The 17922-nt window shown below is 31.5% G+C and overlaps 1 protein-coding gene across 3 annotated transcripts in view; it reads right to left on the bottom strand.

Moving 5' to 3' along the window:
* The window catches only part of LOC149085227 (gamma-aminobutyric acid receptor subunit beta-like), a 210613-nt gene that overhangs the window by 22537 nt on the left and 170154 nt on the right, over positions 1 to 17922 (bottom strand). The window contains exon 8 of one of the 3 annotated variants that reach the window (XM_089233108.1): positions 11647 to 12006. The exons of the other annotated variants lie outside the window; for them this stretch is intronic. Within the exon in view, the coding sequence (XP_089089234.1) occupies positions 11776 to 12006 (231 nt within the window). The 3' untranslated portion in view covers positions 11647 to 11775. Of the gene's footprint in view, positions 1 to 11646; positions 12007 to 17922 lie in introns of those variants that run through there. 3 annotated transcript variants of the gene reach the window in all.

A 17922-nucleotide genomic window follows, 5' to 3' on the forward strand; every position in this document is an offset into this window, starting at 1 on the left:
GCACATGCTCTTTAGATCGGAGGTTCTCAATTTTTTTAAGATCCCGCGTCCTGGTAAATTAAATTTCTAGGAGTCTTGCTCTTTGTCTCGAAAAGTTTAATCGTTCATGAGGGAATGATTAATCAATGAATAGTTGATTAATATATAAATCACACACTATTTATATGATTATTAACTAACATCACATTAATTAACTAATAAAAGACACCCACTAATTATTACTGACACCTTAGTCCAGAAGATTTTTTTATCTTACGAACGGTATGATTGATGTCACGGCCTGTTACTGGAATGCTGCCCGGTGGTTGAGGAAACACTGCTTTAGAAAGACGTAACTGCTTGCCGTCCAGCACCTAAAACTCTGCAGGATTTATAAACTAGTTCTCATTAAAGACTAGAATTCCTGGCAGCAAGATGTAATAAATGGCATGATTCAAGTCTCTTCCCTCTTTTTTGTCTGCCATGCATAGCGCAACGATGTCATCCAACGCCACATAATTTTATTCTGGTTGTTTTGTTGCTGTTTCTAACACATTTCGAATATTGGCATTTATGTTCATATTTATTTTTCATTGTGTATGTGAATATTGCTCATTTTCTTTATAAATGTGACAGAAAATACTCCTCTGGGGCATCATCTTGGATCTTCACTACCGTATGCTGATAATTTTGTTGGACAAAATAGCATTCAGACTCCAATTTTGGACAAATGTACTGAAGGAAACGTATTAGACTAGAAAGTTTGTAATGTATTATGAGAAGATAAAAATAGCATAGCGGTTGAGTAACACTGCTTTAGAAAGAAGTAACTGCTTGCCGTCCCGCACGTAAAACTATGAGTAAAACAAGAGTACTTGTCATTAGAGAATAGAATTCCTTTCAGAGGTAGATGTAGTAAATGACATGATTCAAATCTTATCTCGGCTTTGCCAGTCTTGCATAACACAACGATATCAGTCATACAACGTGACATCATCGCTTTCTTCAGGTTGTTATTGCTTTTTTCTGTCATATTTCAGGAGTATGCGTCGGTGTTCATACTTTGTTCATCGTACACGTAATTATACGTTTTCTTTATAAATATGATAAAAGATAATCCTGTCATCATCTTGAATCTTTACTACCGTAGGTTGATGATTTTTTTTTTTCAGTAAAAATAGCGTTCGGATTTTAATTTTGGATTACACTATACAGTTCATAATGCATATTCTGAGAAGATACCATTTAGATAATATAAAATTATATGCTTTAGTCAACATATAGAATCAACATTACTGAAACAGTTTTTGAAGCAGCACATGCTTTTAAAGCACGTTGACTTCATTTGTATCTCTGTTTAGAATGAAAGCGCCAGATTTATTAAAAATGTATACATTATTCCGTTAATTATATCGTTCACGTATGTCTAGACATTGAATATATTCCATGAAAATAGTATCAGATTATCGAATCTAGACTTGTGTGAGTTATCGAATACAGGAAACGATCATTAGGAGTTGAAAAGCTTTGCTCACATTTGCCAGCACTTAAGAAACACTGCTCGAGAAGCTTACTTCTTCAAAAGACATTATATATAGCGGGATGTCGTTCATAAAACTATTTGACAATCCCCGAGACGATATAAATGAGAGATAGAATTTAATCTTATGTACTGCGAAAGGTCTATGAAAAATGTGATACTACTACACTCATGCACGCATTTGACGTTTTTATACGTCCAACCCTGGAATATTGTTCGCAGATATGGCACCGACCATACGAGGAAAGGCTGGGAAGTCTGGGGATCCACTCGTTATAATGGCGTCGCCTTGAAGCCGACTTGAAGCTGTGCTTCAAACTTGTACACAACCTAGTTTATACGGGTCAGTCAACTCCATTTTTTGAAATCATTGCCAGACTATCAACGAAAAGACATCCATTGCAAATTAAAATTCCAACTACCAGGAATAATGCTAAATTTTATAACTTCCGATGCCGAGTTGGAACAGTATGGAACAGATTGCCAACAGAACTCGTATGTTCAACCGCATATCGCAGATTTTATGATTCTCTCAACGGTTTTGATCTCATCATTTTTAACGTGCTATGCATTTTAGTTCATCACATTGAGTTTTATTGGTCTATATATGCTTATTTATTGCTTATTTGTATATACACATCATATGATAGTGTTCGTGCTTTTTGTTTTTGATAAAACCTATTAATAGGTGTCATCTTTTTATGTTTTTTCCCGTTTGCGTTCCTGCATGAAGTCTTCTTCATTGTTGCTACTGATATTGCTGCTTTTTTTCCCATAGACTCTATTGATTATTTTAATTTGGAATGACATGCATGCAATAATTTTTTAATACGTTTAATTTAATTTTTTTGTAGATATTTTATGATCGAAGTATATGATCGAAGTGTTCAAAATTTTCAATGGGATGGATAGGATGGACCATGAACTTTTAGTACACCGCCAATCGACTGCTTTTACAAGGGGACACCAGTATCGATTGGTGAGGGACAATGCAAGGTTATGGTGTCGCAGGGAATTTTTCTCTAATAGGGTTGTTAATAAATGGAATAGCTTACCCGCGGAGGTAGTAAATTGTAACACAATTGACACGTTTAAAAAGAAATACGATAAACATGTTGGGGTAAATCGAGAAGCTATCCATTCTTAGAATAAGCCAACCATAAGTATTCTTTATGGGCATTGTATAATATTTTATCATGTGTATATATTGTTTATAATTTGTGTTAATTGCATTTTTAATTGGGTTGCTGTTTCTGTTTTTTTTTTAATATATGACATCCATATTTTTATGGGCATCTTTTTATCAGCCACCTCGTTGGGCATTTTGCCTGTTGTGGCGTTGTATTTGTATTTTAATTTATATGCGTTCATATATTGACTTTTATTTGTGTGTACATGTTTATTTTAATATTTGTGTGTGGGTTTTTATTTATTTTTTTTTTAACGTATTTCTTAATGTCATTTATATGCATTTTCACCTCGCACATGTTCATGTGCGTGAATATGTTATTGCTTTTTACTGATATCTCTACTATTTCTTTCCAATTTTATTGATTGTTTGAATTGTGCACCTGCGAAGTTAGAGCCTAGGGCCTTGCACAGGTTTGTATATATTAAATAAAATAAAATAAAAAAATTATAAAATGCATCAGAAAAAAAAAATTAAAAAAATCTAAGTTCAACACTAGTGAAAAGGAAAATCATTTTTATTGAAGGAAATGAATTTATATACCAACTCTATTATATACATTTCCAAAACCTTAACAACTGTCAACGTGTTCTATTCTAGTATTCCATAAAGTGAGCTTTAACACTGCATGATAATGGAGTACGTTATATAGAAATATATTCAGCCAGCTTGATATTGGTACAAAGCAGTCATTAATGCAATCGATCTTTCATTTTTTTTATGCGTGACAACTTCAACGCAATAACTATAGATCTATCTTATATAATCCGAAGCTTGCTAACTCTACTTTCGCACTCCATTTGCAATGTTTCTATTCAATTAAACATTCCAGTTAAAGAAGGAAGAATATATAAATAATAAACAATAATATAAAAAAAAACCAATATGGTCGTGCATTTAAAAAAACAAAACAAATTCGTACACTGTTTATATATATATTTTCAGTGCTTCAACGGAAACATTTGCAACATCGTAATATATTAAACAGTACATTTTTCATAACACGCCAACTTTTTATACATATAAAAAAAGGGTAGGGGAATGTGTGTGAAATATTGAACACAGTTTTGCAACGGAAGCTCTGCGTAAGTTGAGCTGCAAAAGTTGAGTTTAAGTCTAGCAGGAGAAATATAAAAGATTTAATTTTAATGAGTGTGAATAAAGAACTGAAACATATATAGAGGGAAACTCACAACCACAACATGATGCATCATTTCAAGAGATTTTAACATCATGACATAAATCTTACACGAGTATGTGTAACAAAGACCTCACAAAAAATTTATGGAGAATGTGCAATGTGTAGTGGGATACTACGATTAATGTTTGTTCGACGTAGCTTTGAATAATATATATATATGTATAATTTTTTTTTAATTTTTTTTGGAAAATAGAGGAATATATATATTCCCTAGGCGAGAAAGCCATTGAAAAGCGAAAGCACTAAAATAAACATTTTTTCTGTTGTTGAAAAAGACTAAATCGCATAAAGAGGGCACTTTTAATCATTATTTTTTTTCATTGAATAATAAACCAATGAATTAAAAAAATGGAGTACACCTGCACTTTTTTTTGTATCCGTCATTTCTGTTTCATAGCACCAATTCGGAAAAGGTGGTTTTTTTTTTACCTTACAATTACTAGAATACTCAAAAAAATTAAGTGCGATAAGGAGGAAAATAAAATCAAACACTTGAATAAAGTCAAATATCATTAAAATGAATTGAATTGAACGAGCAAGAAAAAAAATCACGCGTTAATATAGTCAGATACCTTGATTAGGAAATTCAATATTAATTTTTTAATAAATTAATATTTCAAAAAAGGATCAAAAAACCTTATAATGGAAGTACTTGTTATTAGAGTAAGGAAGACTAAATATTGATCACGACTTTATTGTCTTTATTTCACAGGGATTTCATTAATGTTTTGTTTTATAAAGGCTGCGCTTTCTACGGACATATATTATAAAAAATGACATGAGACATTTATGCCAAATTTTTTTTTTGTCTTTAAAAATAAAGCCCGTGTCTGGTGGGGCTAGAAATTGAGAAATAACAAATAAAAATAGATAAAAGAACTTTAATGAGAGAGCGCTTACAGTAAATTTATCTTGTCCGATTTAAATGAATTGTAAAACTGTCTTATTATTACCTACGCTAACATATTTATGAAGTAATAACGCACATGCCATGCGGAGTGGACAAAATCTAATTCATGCTGCAAAATTTGAATGTTTTACACCTTGGGATTTGACATCATCATCGTCCCACAGCCGACATCATAAAGCATGCACATGCATACGCTGATATACACCTACTCATATTGTATGTGTACACACTTGCATACCGGCTTATTTATGCACATGTACGTATATATATATATATTATGTATTTATTATATGTATATATTTATATATATATATATTTTATAGTATATTTACATTGTATAGTCGTATATGTATGCATTTTATGTAAAAGGTACCAACTATTTACAAATGACTTATACTGCGGAAGGTTAATTCGCGTTTGATATCGATGATATACACTTCACATTCGCGAAACTATTCACAAATATACGTTACATATTTTCTCAACTATATTGTTTTTTTCAATGGTAAAATTGTTTGGTTTGAGCAAAGTGCAGGAATTTTCCGAGCCTGGGGGTTCCAGCGGAAGTTGACTAAGGCTGCACTGGCACGTCCATTTTCTATAAGATAGGGAGGGGGATGATATCTCACGGTTTGTGATCTAAGTGCGATTACTCTCGAGTACTGGAAGTATCCATCCAGTACATTGGAAGAATGCGTTTGAGGAAGTAGGAGCGTATTCGTTAACACATGCAAGTAAAAATGGAAAAAAAACAAAACAATCCTCGCTTTGAAATTCTGAATTCACAGTCCAAAACAGCGTTTACAAAATATTCAGTTGCATTCGAATTTTAAAAATTCAACGCTATGAGAAGTTACCATGGTGGTAGCAGCAAATACAAAACTTAGCTGTTGATTATTAAGAGCATATCAGCGATGTTATTTTAGCAAAATGTTTTGTGTGATACAATCAAACGTACATTAAAAGTATCGTACTTTGGCACCAGGTTAATATGAGCATGATAACACTTTAAAAATAACAAGGAACATATAGAAACTTCAAAATTATATTAGTAAAATCATTTTTTTTCGAATTCATAAATTTATGATTTAGAAACTAATATGACTTTTCAAACCCGCACATTCTGTATTTTACTACACATATAAAAATCGACGAACATACAATTTATCGAACAATTTACAACTATATTTTTTAGATGTCTCATTTTGTTGGCTATATAATTGTTGTAAAACCTTATAACACACACACGTATCATAACTTCCTAACTAACAATGGAAGTGAAAGTTGTTTAGCCCATTCGAAAAAGAGCACCATGAAAAGATCATTCAAACCTCAATATCAATATGTGAGGATGTGTTATAATCACGGCAATGATGTCATTTGAAACAAGTTTTTGGTTATCATGAAATTTCATTTGATATAGTTTCATAAGAATGCACCTCATGGGGTTATTACAATGCATGTCACGAACCCCATAGAATAATTATAAAAAAATCGGCCGTTCAAAATTTCTCTTATAGTGACAAATATAAAATTTTTGATGTTCTTATTACCAAGAACATTCAAATAAAATATAGTTTTTGGTTTTTGAATTAAAAATAAAAAATAGTTTCTTTCCAGGATGTCTGTAGTATTTTGTACTTTTTGAATTTCAGAATAAAAGGAACAATATACTTGTATACGGCTGTGTAAACCTATACTGTGGTAAAATAGCAAGACTTGGTTTTTTTTTTGGTGATTCAAATTTTCAAAAACAAATCAACGAAAAATTTGTTTTCACTCTCGTGTTTGTATTATAAAACTCCTGACATTTCTCACAACAATTTTTCTTCAAATCATAGCTACCCATGCATCACGGCCAAAATGTTTTCACAGCGTTTTGTAAAGCCAATAAGCAGTTCTTTCACGGATATTTTCATAAAATCGCGACAATACCGTAATGCATTAAAAAAACTCTAAAGAAATATCAGAGTAAAAATTTCGACCTATTCCAATAAAATGGTGGAAAGAACTAGTTGAATGACAAAAGGAAAGTTCGTCATTTTCTTTTGTCATTTATGAGGTTTAATTTTTAGTTTCGAGGAAAATCCACCAATTTCAATAGCGAAAAAGAACGTGAAAGAAGTACTACTACATAATACGCACAGACGTATATACATTTTGGAAAGAGAATAGATTTTTTTTCTCAATAAACGCTTGACCGTTGAAAGTATGTATCATCAATCATGATACGCTGCCACTCGGAAATCGCAATTTCCAAACGAAGACTTTCTCTCTTTTGAAATAATAAAAAACAAAATATTTTTCGTTTCTCTAACAGCTGATGTTTGATTTCAAATGAAAGAACCTTTCTGGGAATTTTTTCTAGACTATATTACCTCGGTCGAAAATTAAAGTCAGACGGCGAAATATTAGAAATATATACTAGACCAAACTCACTGACCTTTGAGTAGAGGCTATGGATTGAACACAGAGAAATGGAACAATAAATTTGGTTTGTCTAGAAAAAGTACTATGCATGATCACTCCTATTAAAGTGTAAAAATACAGTAATGAAAGGTTTCAATAATAGGAATCCAGAATTTAAATTAAAATGGAAGTACTGAAAATATGAGATGAGAATAATATGGTAAAATTTGTTTCCTATCATCTGCTGAATGAATTACTCAACTGATATGTTTTGTCTGGAATACATACTACGATAGTGCCAGAGAGAATTTAGTAGGCATACGGATTTGGTGTTTTCAAAAATATATCCGATGAAAAAAACCAGGTAAGCGCATAGAATATGGCGAGCAACTATTTGAAGTAGAGTTCGATATTGCTGAAATTTGTACTATTTCTGTGATTTTAATCACTCAAGTCAGAGTCGTTATCCAATTTACGACAAGTTATTATCATTTTTTTCGTATTGTTGTTTTAAGGCAATGGTTTACGGAAGCATGAGACTCCCTGAGGTTCGCTAAACTGTCAACCTCATAATTGGAAGAGCGTCAATTATTAATAGGCTTTCAAAAAACTTATTAAGGCCATTTCAAAAAGGACGGATTACGAAACTTGGTCAAAGTAATTATGAATCTAACTGACACGTTTTTGTATTAAGCTTCAGAGATAAATCAGGTCTATTCTGGTATTAAGTTTGGATATCAACCTGTGGAATTTTAAACTTCACAAGCATGAAATAATTGTTAAAAATTTGAGCCTGAAACTTGTCATTTGTCTAACGAATTTATATGCTCTTATATCTGTTACGGTAAGATTGGTAAGCAGGTGATTTTCTTATAACCGCTGATTCATAATCACCGATTATCTCGGTTAAAGTTTATATAAAATAGTTCTAAATTGACTAGAATGAGTTCATTCATCTTTGTAATGATGACAGTTTTAAAAACCCTTCAATGAATGTCATTTTACTTAGAAAATTATGAAAATTTCATTTTCGAGCAAAACATGTGTGAAAAAGCGTAGTAGCCAAACTTAAATATGTGTATAGAAGAAATACATAAAAGTAATATTACCCAGTAGATTCGGCTATTTTTCATATACGATGTAGAAAATGCTCTACGTTACTGAAGTAATGACAATTAGGCATTTAAAACCAGAAAATTATCTATCGAATTCATCATCATACATAGCACCTGGGAAATTTGATATTTTTTCAGATTAATCATACTTAGGCTACCTGAACGAATAAGTGGTTATGCTTAATCACGGGCAAATGCAGTAAATTCGCGGGATAGGAACAAAATTCATTAAAATTACTAGAAGAATCAGGATTATGCATAATCACCGGATTTATCATTTTCACCGTAAAATATGTCCTTCGACAAATGACAAATATGAGGAATAGTTGAAATAACTGTGAAGGCTATTAATGGTTATTTTCATCAATGAAAGCTCTATTCAAACGTTATTTTTCAGTTTTTCTTAAAATTTTCTTTTCTTTTATACGTTTGGAATCAAATTGATTTAATATCCAAAGCAAAATTGTTTGTCAAAACATTGGAAGACCAAAAAGGCGAAAAAACCAAACCGATTATGTATAACAAAACATGTTTTCGGTCGTCTTCAGTTATTTTATTAATACCCAACAAAATAAATGTGTGTCATAAAATCAGGTATCTTATGGTTGCGTAGAGAAAATATTTTAAAAGTTAACAATAACAGGGTATTATACATCTGTGACTAACAATGAACATTTTAGAAATAGCTATCAATTACAAACACTTTTTTCGAATTATCAACAACAAATCCGTTAACTGACTTAAAACTTAACCAAATTATTAACTTTTATCACATTGAAATAATATATTGCATGGTCGATGTTTTGGCACGATTCGGAGACGTCTTTTGGTCTTAGCAAAAGCTAGCATCTCCTGTCAACAGTTGACATCACAATGACGTAGAATGAAGTTTATGTTATCAGATATTCACGTGACATGAATTGCTCAACTACACTGAGTTGTGAAGCTCTCGTTAAAGTAAATAAATATGCCGTCCTCTAGCTGAGCATCTAGAGCTTATTGAATCAGGGCATAAATTCTGTAATCAAACAGTAAAAATTCGAAACCAAATCTGCAGGTATGAATCAACAATAATCATATCAAAAGTAGAAAAGTTCTTTTCTAATAAAGAGGCGAGAAAAACAATTACGAATAAACTCCATGAAAATCCTGAAATGAAAAATTTTCCATATTCTCTGTCATGGGGAAACCAAAACCTTTTCTATTAGAAAACACACAATATTATGAAAAAAATCACCTTTGTTTGAAAATAAGATGCAGAAATTCAATAATTACTAAAGGTTTTAGTTTGATTGGAAAAACTGATATTAGTTCATTTGTTAAACAATATAGGTGATATTTCTTGAATATCATGGACAGACCAGATTCGAAGTAGACATAACTCAAAACCACGAATAGTTCACGATTGGCAAATATATATTTTTAGTAGTTTGTATTCTGAATAGATAGAGTTGATATAATGAATTTTTAAATCATTTTCAAAGTATAAAGCGAGTATAAAGTATGAGTATATCAATATATGAATGATAATCTACACTCGTGTTTAACTACTTTGGTACAAATTCTGTATAAACTCCATATTTCTCATAAAAATAGCCCTCAGATTATTAATACCTTCCTGATTATTATCTATTATTATATTTCATAGACAAAAGAAGCATAACAACGCTTTCATTTCGTTCAGATGAGACAATAGTACAATAATTTTGAGGTAAAAACAGATTAGAAAATGCATTACACTTGAAATTTGTTATGGTAATCAGAAAAAAAGCTATTAGCAAATGGTTCATCAAAAGTAAAAAAAAATGGTGTATTCTTTTGATCTATATCTTAACTACGAGTATTTTAGAGTATTTATATAATTGAATTCCCCTCCTGAATGATGATTTCACTGGTGCTCTTCGAAACAAAGATCGAATTATCTTTTGAAAGCAATGCTTTCTTTCTTGCTATAGAATGAGAATAATAATTGCCTATGGGTCACCTCAGACAATGGCTGTAATTCTAAACGATTTGAGTATTTGTTATTATTAAATAGTTTTCAGAGACGTATCTAGAAATTATATTTTATAAAATATTTTTTTTGCTGTTGAAGAAATACTTGAAAATTTAATTTAACGTCGAACCATTTTCTGATGTGATAAATGAATAATTAAAATTAGTCAGAGAGATTATAATATTCTTCGAGATCGATCGTAAAAAAAAAATTAATTAAAAAATTGACATATTCTAAAAGTCTGCCAGATTCGACTCAAATTTTTCATAACATTGAAGATGAAGCGATAAATATAATAAAAATATTAAGCGATATAATTTTTCGTGACAGATAACAAGTTCAGAAATTGTTTTGTACTTGATGAGCATTACACGGATATATAATCCTAGTGCTGTTTCTTTATATGAAACAGACAATATACTGTATTATCTTGAAACAAAAATAAACTTAATGTATAAATTAACTCTAACTGGTCTGGCACTTCTCAAACTCGAGTAATTCTTTAGTGGCCATAATTTTGCTCAACCAAACCTACGTGTAGCTAATAATATTGTTCATACTTATTAAATATATTGATAATATATACTTGATATTTAAACGTTAATTAAAGTTTTGATGTTTTTAAAATTTATAAAGTCTTGAAATAAATAACCATTTTTTATATGTCTTCAAAAAAATATACTATATATATCATATATAGAATCAGTAAATTTAGTTGGTTCAACAATTAAACCTAACCATGATATACACAGTGTATGTATATATGTATGTATATAGATATTTTTTCTTATGTTTGGAAGGAAGCGCAGGCAGTTTCTACAGTAACTACCAAAACATTTATAACAAGCTGATGGCAGCGTTTACTTGACAACCAACATGCTCGTGTGTTTGAGCACCATTAAGTTTAGTCTTGGTCAAGAGACATATTATATATATATATATATGTATGTATATATATATATATGTATATATATATATATAACGAGCACAACAAACTTGATGGATTGCTTAACACACGGGTTGATTTGTGCTTATTTTGAACACTTCCTGGGTATCATGATTGAACACCTCGTCAGTCTACACAAAATCATTTTTTTTGTCAACATAAAATAAAAGTTCAGAACATCATCACCAAAGCGAGGATACTGTTCTTATTGCTATTTATACAAAACAATTAGGTTATTCAAAGTTGTTCGAGTGGTACGGAATGGCATCGACTATATCTCACTAAACTGGAATCTGTTCGGATGGCTTCTCTGTCTCAACATAACCACATCACTAGATAGCAAGGGCATGAGGAAGAGACTTGTACTCATATCAAAATAACGTCATGATTGTTCGGCACATATTCGTCTGCATCGATCGCCGTCTCCTTGTCGTGTTTTGTTTCTTTTCTTCTTATTATTTTTTTATTTTTTTTTAGTGAAATAGTTCGTTTACTTCTTTAGAATTAAATTATCTTCTCCCAAGGTATCACTGATATGCAAATAAGTTATCCAGTATATCATATTGAAAGACACAAAGAATATGGGAAATATGAACCGCGAGTATTTATCAATACTACTAGGGGTACATCCACACATTTTGTTGTCGTCTTTTCCAAACAGCGCTTCCAGTTCTGGAGGGATTGCTGATGGTGCGTCTGACATCTTCTTCAGTCGTGTATCCTGAAGGAGATAGAGACAACAACCACACGGATTATTTGAATTCTCTCGAAAATTGCCAGAAACATTCTGCTTTGTCAAAAATTTAGAAACCCAAGTTTGCAGCAGGTGATATATCAATCCACTACAGAGCTGGTAGCCGCTGTTCGTATTAACACTTTATAAATTTATGCGTTTTTAACAATCAGTTTAGCCCTGAGTAACTAAATTTAGACCAGTCCATACGAGAGTAAACTTCAGAGACATCTGAACATTCCATTGTCCCGCGTACGTGTGCGTAAATTTGAGCTATAAGAAGCTATTCTTGTAACTCCTGCCTGAAAGACAATCAGGGCTAAATAACGATCAAATGGTTCATGCGGCATAACATAACATTATTTCCGGTCACATCTACGTGTTTCTTTCTAATGAAGATAAGTGCATCTATATATAGTATTCTAACAAATCCAGTTGCTGCTCTACAGTTTCAGTGCTATTTGCAAAACTGTTTTCAATCAGTCTACCATCGAATAAGTGCAATTTCATAATTATTTTCCTACAACAACTTCCTCAAAGAAGGATGCTCTTTTTAATAGGGTTTCTAATATTTGACAACGCAGATACAAATGCATATTTATAAAAAAACTTAACTGAAATTATAAAGCAAATGGTAAACTAAATCGATGCGTCAAAAAACTGCAAAACATAAATTTGACATCACAGTAATCTAAAAGAGGGTGAGATGCAAGAAATAAATGATGATAAAATTGTACTTTTAATGAAAGAAAATTTTTATTTTTTTCGTAAAAGCATTGTAACAACATATTTCTTAGCACATAAACTAAAAGGAATGTTTCCACAACAAAACATGCAAAGAATTCGTAAGGGAAAACAAAGACTCACGCAATAACAAAAGGAAAAGCTATGGAGGGTATTTTAATAGCGAAAATCTAAGGTTGCTTGGATTAAAATCTCTGACGTTCGCAACTGCGATTAGAAATATTCTGCCTAACTAATATTAATATGTGATGGACCGATCTACACTCTAAGTTGGAGAGCTGATCCCATTTAGCATTTAATAAAAACTACATAAGCAAAATTATAAAACGTTGAACATACAAAAAAAGCTAAATACAAATAGAAAACAATAACAATTGCTCATAAACCAATAAAAAGAAAGTAAACGTTTTTTCTTCCGATTTTTGTGGTTTAAATACCCATCTCTGAAAAGACCACTATATTATTTTTGTAAACTTTTTATTACAGTATTCAGTCAAAATTTAGATTTATATATATATATATATTAATTATATTATAATATTATATATATATATATAAATTATTCAGTCAAAATTTTAATTTAATTTGCTCAAATGAGATGTTGTGAAGAGTGATGAAAACGTTTGTTGTGATACAATATTTCTAACACACCTACATAATTTCTCAACTAAAATACAAAGTATAATTAACTACAAAATTGAAAGTGATTATTTTTAGATTGTAGTCCAGTATAACTAAGTTGATGCTGAGCAGAATATGCTCAAGTATTATACGCACTTGAAAACATTTTAAAAATAACTTTCGAAGTTTTGTAGCTCGATGAATTTCGTCACACAGAAATTAGCTATTTAAGAAACTTGCATATAGTCACATGACACTCGTTACAAAGATCCATACGAGAAATTACTTGTTAGCAAATATAAATGAAGCGATATCGGTTTTGAACGAATTTGATCGCTCGAAAATATCTTGGACACCGTCAATGAAGTTCGAAATAGTTTCTTGCGCAAAGTAAAATTCCTTACTGATTTGCCGGAAACAAAAAATCGTTTTCAGTTGAGCAAAATGCTCAGTGAATTTTTAATTGAAAAGTAAAGTATCGGAACAGAAAATTTTTTCGTAGAACATAAATATCTATATCTGGTGGTGAGAATAAAGGTTATCGTAAAGTGGACCTATCATATCTTACAATGTCTGATATGAATGAACCGAAATGACACGGCTGAGTTTAGAAAGATACTTATTACGTTACTTCTTTGAAGTTTATGAACCATGGCCATACAGAGTAATTTATGTGATTAATGACATATCTAGTTTGTTTTGTTGAAGGCATTCAGGGATCCAAACCTAGCTCACAGGTTTTGGGTATATGCCAAACTTTTTGAGAGATTGATTAGGCTAATGAAAAGCGAACCAGGACAAGTGAGTGAGTGAGTGAGAAAGAAAACACATAGCTTGTTCTCACTAGGGAAGAGTATAACGGATACGTGTGATTTTTTAAGTCAACAGTGTTTCGTTTATGACCTGTAATGTGTCGATAGTGCTGAGGTTAGTCACATGAAAAACTCACGAGCATCGTGGTAAAAACCTTTGTCGTGTCAAGTAAAAACTGAGCGATTGAATATGGGAGTGCGTTGTTATGGCTTACGTAAATCATGCCGGGTTTGAGATATATCATCACGAGATGGCGGCGGTATACTTTACTTAGATGAATAAAACTCAACTTCAAAGCCAAATAAAACTCGTTTTCAAAACTTTTTCTTTTATTTTTAGCTCCCAAAATATTTAACTTACTTCTTCAGTTAATATAGTTGAACAATCTCCAGGTACATCTTTTTTTGTGAATTTAAAATCTTGGTAGTTAACTCAAGAAAATTTAAATTATTGACATATAAATATTGACAATGTAATGTAATTTTCTTTCACCTTGCATACTAAATGCCGAATTATTTGTCTATCAACTTTTCATTTCTGTTGCCACTTATTTCTTTGTATTATATACAGGGTGTCTCATCAAGACCGCACAAACTCTGCACAGCCAGATTCCTCGCTTGAAATGGGATAAAAAATGCCCAAAGAACTGTACCTGTGTGACCCATAGTTTTCGAGAAAAATGCGAAAGAAAAGTATGGCGTCATATCCGGTGCTATACCATAACGACGGCTTGACGTCATTCCACGGAGTGCGCGCATGCATGCCTCGATATGCGCGGTGGACACATCTTGAATATCTTCCTATGTAAACATATGCAACTACCGATGTTTATGTTCCCAATAAAGTTTTTTTTTCCCTTGCACCAGATATGACGTCATACTTTTCTTTCGCATTTTTTTCGAAAACTATGGGTCGTACAGGTACAGTTCTTCGGGCACTTTTTATGCATTCCAAGCGAGGAATCTGACTGTGCAGAGTTTGGGTGGTCTTGATGGGACACACTGTATATGTGATTTTTTTTCCTCTCGTTATTATTTGTACCAACAAACATATATCAATAAATATTTTTGTGGGCTCACAAGCTAGCTTAATGTTTTGTGCATGTGTTTCAACTGACTAAATAAAATTATCATATCTTATTTTATATATAGATATACCTTTTTTTCAAAATATTTTCAGGTTCTCTTCAAGCGAGGTTTACTTCATGAAATTTTACAGAGCACATTCCTGATAAGATGTAACATTGGGTCGTACAACGATTAAATACAGAGCGCATTCCGTGTACAGTTTTCAAAGGAAAAATGTCAGCAAATAATAGTTCTGAAAAAATCGTGGAGAATGAAACTTGATGTTACGATTGTTTTTGGTTAATTGCACAACATTTTATGAATTAGCAGAACCACTATATTTGCTATGGATAGAAAAATATTCAAGCACAATAATTCATTTCAAATATGATTTTTTTTATTGAAAGCATATCCCTTTGTATGATAAACAGCCACCACTTATGTCGGTTTCAGTTTGGCGATTTATTGACTTCAAACACTGTCATTTTTAAATAATAGTTGATTTATTATTAATTTATTTAATTATTAACTAGTAAACATTAAAATACTATACACATCCTCCTCGCTTACAGCGAGCCTTTCAATCCGCTAGTTAGCCATTATTAAGATGAATTAACTACACAATATTATTTTAAAATGATTGTCCGTTTGTAATTTGGATGGCAGACTCTTTATATGAGCTACATTGATACTGAAATTCGTCCCACCAATGGCTTTGAAACACTGTAGATCAAACCTATAAATAGCTTTTTATACACATTGCATATATTTTTTAAATTGCCGATGTTATTCATTGATTGAATACGATGGCTTTCTTCTTTCTTCTATTTATTGCGTGCAATAAATTAACACGATAATCGATTAATGAATTATGCATCAAATATCTATTTTGGAGACCACACCTGCGTCTCATTTTGTCAAGAAGGTGCAGTGCATTTGATAATCTAATCGAATCTTTAGCAAAAGCAGCATATCACGAATACTAATTAGGTAAATGAAGAGAAGACAAATGCCATTCATTCTTTCTGGAATCGACGGAGTTACCACAAACTAGGACCGAAATACTATTCCATAGTTAAGGCTTAAATTACAACACTCTCGCGGGTGGGGGGGAGGATTAATTCTACAAAGGACGTTGAAAATATATTTTAGCCAATTTGTGGTAATATTGGCAACGAATATTTACGCTGCTATAGCAACAATACAGAGGATAGTATATAAAGAAGATTATTGTTTTCCATACACCTCATTTTCGCACTTATCTCTTTTTTTCGTCTCAAAGTGAAGAATAGAAAACCCGAAATTCGTACATCGGAGAACTTTTCCAGTGAATCCAGAGTAGATTGGACACCCTTGCGTGTAGCCCCATTTAAATTTATCCGAATTAGAAAGGTGTTGAATATAAAATAGTAAATAATATTATTATTTATTAATTAAACCAATACCGTCTAATATAGAAAGATAACGAAGATAGGTGACCGAACTGAAAGGTTTCACTGTATTCCACGCAGTTATTTGAATTGACGGGTAGGCTGAAATGCACCCAGTCTAACTTAAAACATTTTTGAAATCACTTAGAGACGTTTTTCATGTATAGAAAGCAATCGTTTCAATATTCAAGACAAAAAAAGACAAAAATACAGACGAAAAACAGCAGAGCAAGGTAACAGTTTATTTTTCCCATGTATTTATAAAGACTACATACAAGACCTTTGCACCTTACGCATACGACTAGGTGCATTTGAGCGGTTTTCGGACAACTACGTACAAGGATTAGGTTTGGACAGGTTTTTTTTCCGTTATCAACAAACTTTTGTGACTTCAACATTACTAAATTACCATTTCTTTGTTCTTTTATGAGTGATTTTTTTTGGCTAGTATATATACATATACATATATAAGTATGTATGTACTGTATATATATTATATGAAAAATGCAACTCCTCTATCATGAAAAAATCGTGCCTTCCACATGTCCTTAGCAGCTAAACTTGTATTTATTTATTTACACATGTATATAAAATACGTTTTAAACTATAGATTTTATGTTAAGGAAAATGTTTGCCCAAAATAAGTTCTCGATTTGTTGAGAAACATTTCACACGACAAAAAATTGTACGATTATATCAAGCTTAAAATGAAGTTCCTACTTAGTATATATTGGATGGCCTATTCGCCGGGAAGATTCTAAAGGTTTATTAAAGAAAAAGGGAGATATAGCAATGAGTATTCACTCAGACATGACATATTTCATATAAGTACTATTGCAATAATTTATCTGATTAACCCTTCTCGTTTTCTATATTCGTATACGCTTTTAAAACATTCAACCCATTGATCTGGAAGTTGTGAAGTTTAAATATGTGATTTAAGTTAGATAACTGTCAAAAATAAATAAACTGATTACAATGGGTGTGTATCATTTGAATTTTTTACATTATAACGGGAATTTGAATCATTAAAGTGTTATTTATTTAGTGTTGCACGAAAATTTGTATTTGGGATTTTTTGGTGAACGCATTTAATTCAGAAGATAATTAAAATAATTTCTTAAAAAAAGAAATTTATTAACAGAGCTATGTTCTTTCACAAAATTGATATTTTGTTCAGTATTGCAGTAAAACTTTATATTCATAACTCATCTTACGGATGATTAGAT

This window comes from Pholcus phalangioides, unplaced genomic scaffold (genome assembly GCF_987345545.1).
Source record: "Pholcus phalangioides strain wild (caught in Gottingen) unplaced genomic scaffold, Ppha-v1.0 ptg000007l_1, whole genome shotgun sequence".
Classification (NCBI taxonomy): Eukaryota; Metazoa; Arthropoda; class Arachnida; order Araneae; family Pholcidae; genus Pholcus; species Pholcus phalangioides.